Genomic DNA, 4,700 nt, shown 5'->3' with positions numbered 1-4,700 from the left:
ACCAACCAAAAAAAAAAAAAAAAAGAACAAATAATCAATAGAACATAGAGCTCTCTACATGTAAGCAGTAGCCGGTGAAACTTCTAAAAGTAGATACCAAACACTTATACCATTTCTTTAAAAAAAATTTATATCTATCTATCTATCTATCTATCTATCTATCTATCTATCTATCTATCTATCTATCTACCTACCTACCTACCTACCTACCTACCTACCTACCTACCTATCTGGCCTAGGTGCTCTCCCTGAGCTAGTGCTTTACCACTTAAGCCACACCTCCACTTCCAGATTTTTTGGTAGCTAATTGGAGATAGAGTCTCATGGATGTCCCTGCCCGGGCTGGCTTTGAACCGCAATCCTCAGATCTCAGCCTCCCAAGTAGCTAGGATTCCAAGCATGAGTCACTACTGGCACTTGGCTTTCTTGACATATTTTTCTTAAAATATTTTAAAGATGTAATTCTATGGATCAAGTTTTAAAGCCACAATGAACTATTTCTAAGTATGTATGTACATAGTTTAAATTTTACCTTTCTGTAGGAATCTTCTATCGTCGGGTCATATTTTTCAACGAAAATTCCCTGAACAAATTGAACTGTCTGGGAGGAAAATAAAACAAAACAAAAGAGAAAGAGAAAAGTTAAAGATTTGAAAGAAAAATCAAACCTGGAATGTTGCCTAACCACACAAAAGTTGTAAAGATTAAATAAAAATTATGTTAAAATTCTGGGTAAACACATGAAGTATCATTATTAATTTCTAACACAAATACACCTATAAGAATACTTATTACAAAAAGATTCTTATGTTTGAAAAACTGTCATCAATATGGCTGTTGCTATTACACTGTTAAATAATAATTATTATTTTAGCTCTCTATAGTAAGTTTAATCCTGGCTACCAAAAGAAGAAATCAAGGGGAATTGCAAGTGAGGCTCAAGTTGCAGAATGCCAGCCAATGAGCAAAAGATGAAGTAAAAGTTTAAAGTTTTCCATAGTTTCATGTACTTAGTCCACTATAATTCAGTAATATTAAATGGAAAACTCTAGAAATAAATAATTCCTAAGTTTTGGTTGTTTTTTTTTTTGTCGGTCATGGGGCCTGAACTTCTGGGGCCTGGGTGCTGTCCCTCAGCTCTTCAGTTCAAGGCTAGCACTCGACCACTTGAGCCACAGCACCACTTCCAGCTTTTTCTGCTTATGTGGTGCTGAGGAATTGCACCCAGGGCCTCATGCATGCGAGGCAAGCGCTCTACCACTGAGTCACCTTCCCAGCCCATAATTCATAAGTTTTACACTTACATTTCAAATACAATGATGAAAGCTCATGCCATCTGGCTCTTTTCCACACAGGACATGAATCATTCCTATGTCCTATGTATCCATGCTGTATATACTATCCCTAAGCTATTAATCATTTTGTAGCAACTATTGAAGTATTGTAGTGCTTGTATTCAAGCATTCCTTACTTTACTTAGTAAAACCAAAGTTTAAGGGTTGTGATGTGAAACTGAAAAGTACTTTCTTTAAATAAAAAGGTAAACATTCTTGACAAAATGAAAGGAAAAATAATCAAATACTTTTAATGAGTCACTATGCTTAATCTTATTATACCTTAAAAATAAAATCAGGCCCATTAACCTGTTTCTTTCCTCTCTTATACCTAACTTCCAAGAAGACAAGTAGATAATATTCTGTATATTTAAGCGGAAGTATAAGATAACATTCTTCTATGATGAATCCTTAAATACTACTTTTTTTTGGGTGCTGATCCTGGAGCTTAAACTCAGGGCCTGGGCACTGTCCCTGAGTAATTTTGCTCAAGGCTAGAGCTTACCACTTGGTCCACAGCTCCCTGGGCTTTTTTGTTGGTTAATGCACACAAGAGTCTCAAGAGACTTTCCTGCACAGGCTGGCTTCAAGCTGCAATCCTCAGATCTCAGCCTCCTGAGTAGCTACAATTATAGGCACTGTGAGTCACAGATGCCAGGCTCAATCTTATCTATCTATCTATCTATCTATCTATCTATCTATCTATCTATCTATCTATCTATCTATCTATCTATCTATCTATCTATTTTTAACACATATGGAGCTCAGCTGTGGACTCTCCTGTCATTCTTTTCTTTAGATAACCTCCATTCTTAAGAATTTTTACAACTTTATCTAACTTACAACCCTTGTTCCTAGCTATGCCCAATTGATGTTAGCTGTTGTTTACATAACTTTGCAGAAACAATCTTTTATTTTTTAAGCATTTCTCCTCAAATCTCTTCCTTTACAAAACAACAATAAAGCACAAAAGATATTCTACACTATTTAGTAACTTCCTTATATGTTCTCTAAATGATACATCTTGAATGTTATTATATTAAGTTTATATAGAGTTCTTGTGCACAGTTTAGTGGCTTTTATAGTATTCTACTCTATGTGTCAAAATTCTGTAACTGCTACTGGTAGGCATTACATTTTGAAAAATTTGTCACTGTAAAAAATGTAAAAAAAATGTATCTTTCAGAGTGACTGATATTGTGCACATATGAACTTATGTCCATAAAACTCTTATCTCCAATTCACCACCAAAAAGCTGGAAGTATAGTAACGGCTCAAGTGGTAGAGCTCTATCCTTGAGCAAAAAAAGCTCAGGGAAAGTGCCAGGCCAAGTTTAAGCCCTAGGACCAGAACTCACACACACTGAGTTTAGGGAGACAAAGAAGAGAGGAAAGGAGAAGCTACAAGCAGTTCACAGGACCCAGAAAAATCACAAAGAGAATGAATGTACAAGAAAAGTGGCAAAGAATTTGTAGCCCATTATCAGTATCTCCCAGCTGGTACAGGGAAACAGAAAGTCCCACTGAGAGATTATCAAATTTAGCTTTTGGGAAAACTTTCAAACAGCAAATCTTATTGCCAGCTCAAGGAGTTGGAAGGTGAGGACTAATCTGCTAAGAGAGACTGGATTATGGTAATTTAGATGTTCTGTGTCTTCTGTATCCAAGAATGACAGAAAATTGCTCCTTGAGAAGGATGTTTTGAAAGCCAAGAGTCAAGACACAATCTACAGGACATTTTGCCATAGAAAGTAGGGAATAAGAGGCATGGGAAGAGAGGGCAGAGTGGCTGGCAAGGAACAGAAAAAAATTATACTGTCGGAAGACAGGTTGCCATCGGGAAGCTAGATGGTACAGGAACTCAACAGGTGGAAGACTGAGGAGTAAAGTTCCCAACAAGCCAGCAAACAAGAGCACATGGAAAATGTTGCTGTATCTCATAAACTTGGTGTATCTGTGGGATGTGTTGCCAAGCTAAGGCAGCTCAAATGTGTCTGGCAGAGCCCACCATTAGACAGAGGCATTTGCACCACAACTGACAACTAAGTTGCCTTGGGATTGCCTGATAAGCCAAATAGAGGCACTAGCCATTAGCCAACAGCTTGAACCGTGAAGGCCCTTTCTCCATATAAAGTCTTCTGGGAAAGCAAAGCCCTCACATTTACTACTAAAACAGCCATTTGAAACCTGCAGAAGTTATCTCTATCTATATAAACTGTAGACATATATGAACAATTGAAAATTCCTATTTGTTGTACATAGTTTGTCTTTGTTCCTATATTGGTTCAAATGTTTTAAGTGTTGGTTTTAACTGTATGGTTTTTTTTCTCTTCTGTAAATTACTTAAAAATATTTACCTGTTAACTTCTGTATTCTAGCATAGACTTGTTACTCTCTCACATTTAATCATATTTTGCCTCCTCCCTTACTTTTATGTGAAACCATCATAACCAAATCACATTACTTTTTTTTTTTTGCTGGTCTTGGGGCTTGAACACAGGGCCTGGGCTCTGTCCCTGAGCCTGTCTGTGCACAAGGCTAGCACTCTACCACTTGAGCCACAGCACCAGTTCCAGCTTTTTCTGAATAGTTTTACTGGAGATAAGAATTACATGAACTTTCCTGCCCAGTTTGGCTTTTAACTGGTATCCTTAGCTTTCCGCTTCCTAAGTAGCTAGGATTATAGGCATGAGCCACTGGCACCTGGCCATATTACTTACCTTTAATATTCTTTTTGAATCATCATTCTGGCCCCTTCCCACAGCCCTTCCTTTTATATCTTTTTTTGTATCTACAAGGAGAACTCTTAATTCATAAAACTATCTCCTACCACAGCTCCTGTATCTCCATAAAGCTTAGTTCCCACCATTTCTCACCCTATATACCCAAATACCTAGTGTTATTCCAGTAGTATACTTTAGGTTCTATGTTCATATGAAAAGATCAGAGCAGAATCAGTAACCTGTCATTAGAAATTAACACAAACACAAGATTGTGATTTACCACCTGCAAAAGCCTTTGAAGCCAAGCATCCTCACACCAAGTGGAGTACCAGTGGTGTCTTGAGCACTGGAACTGACTATTTGAAAACAGAGACCTACCTTCCCAATCTATACATCAACCCAGTCATCACTCCATCTTAAAAAAGTAACAAGAAGCCACAAAGAGAAAGTATATGGAGGATTGAAACCACTGCAAATCCTAGACCTAGATTCATAAGCCCCAATGAAAGACCATAAAATTCATGAATAAACAAAGATCCTGTAAAAACCAGTAACACCACAACGACAAACTTACAAAGGAGTGAAGAGGAAGAAAAACTTAATCAAAAGGTAGGTAACAGAAGTTTGAAAATAGGGTATCAGAG

The 4,700-nt window shown here is 37.3% G+C and overlaps 1 protein-coding gene across 1 annotated transcript in view; it reads right to left on the bottom strand.

Moving 5' to 3' along the window:
• The window catches only part of Rap1a (RAP1A, member of RAS oncogene family), a 21,806-nt gene extending 17,343 nt beyond the window's left edge, over nucleotides 1–4,463 (bottom strand). The window contains exons 1-2 of the mRNA XM_013024605.1: nucleotides 4,435–4,463; nucleotides 533–680 (exon numbers count right to left, since the gene is read on the bottom strand). Of these exons, the coding sequence (XP_012880059.1) occupies nucleotides 533–680; nucleotides 4,435–4,463 (177 nt within the window). The remainder of the gene's footprint in view (nucleotides 1–532; nucleotides 681–4,434) is intronic.
• Nucleotides 4,464–4,700: the final 237 nt, after the last annotated feature.

Source organism: Dipodomys ordii, unplaced genomic scaffold (assembly GCF_000151885.1).
Source record: "Dipodomys ordii isolate 6190 unplaced genomic scaffold, Dord_2.0 Scaffold78, whole genome shotgun sequence".
NCBI lineage: Eukaryota > Metazoa > Chordata > Mammalia > Rodentia > Heteromyidae > Dipodomys > Dipodomys ordii.
The sequence above is the reverse complement of the archived record's forward strand: the minus strand, read 5'-3'. Positions and strand labels throughout refer to the sequence as shown.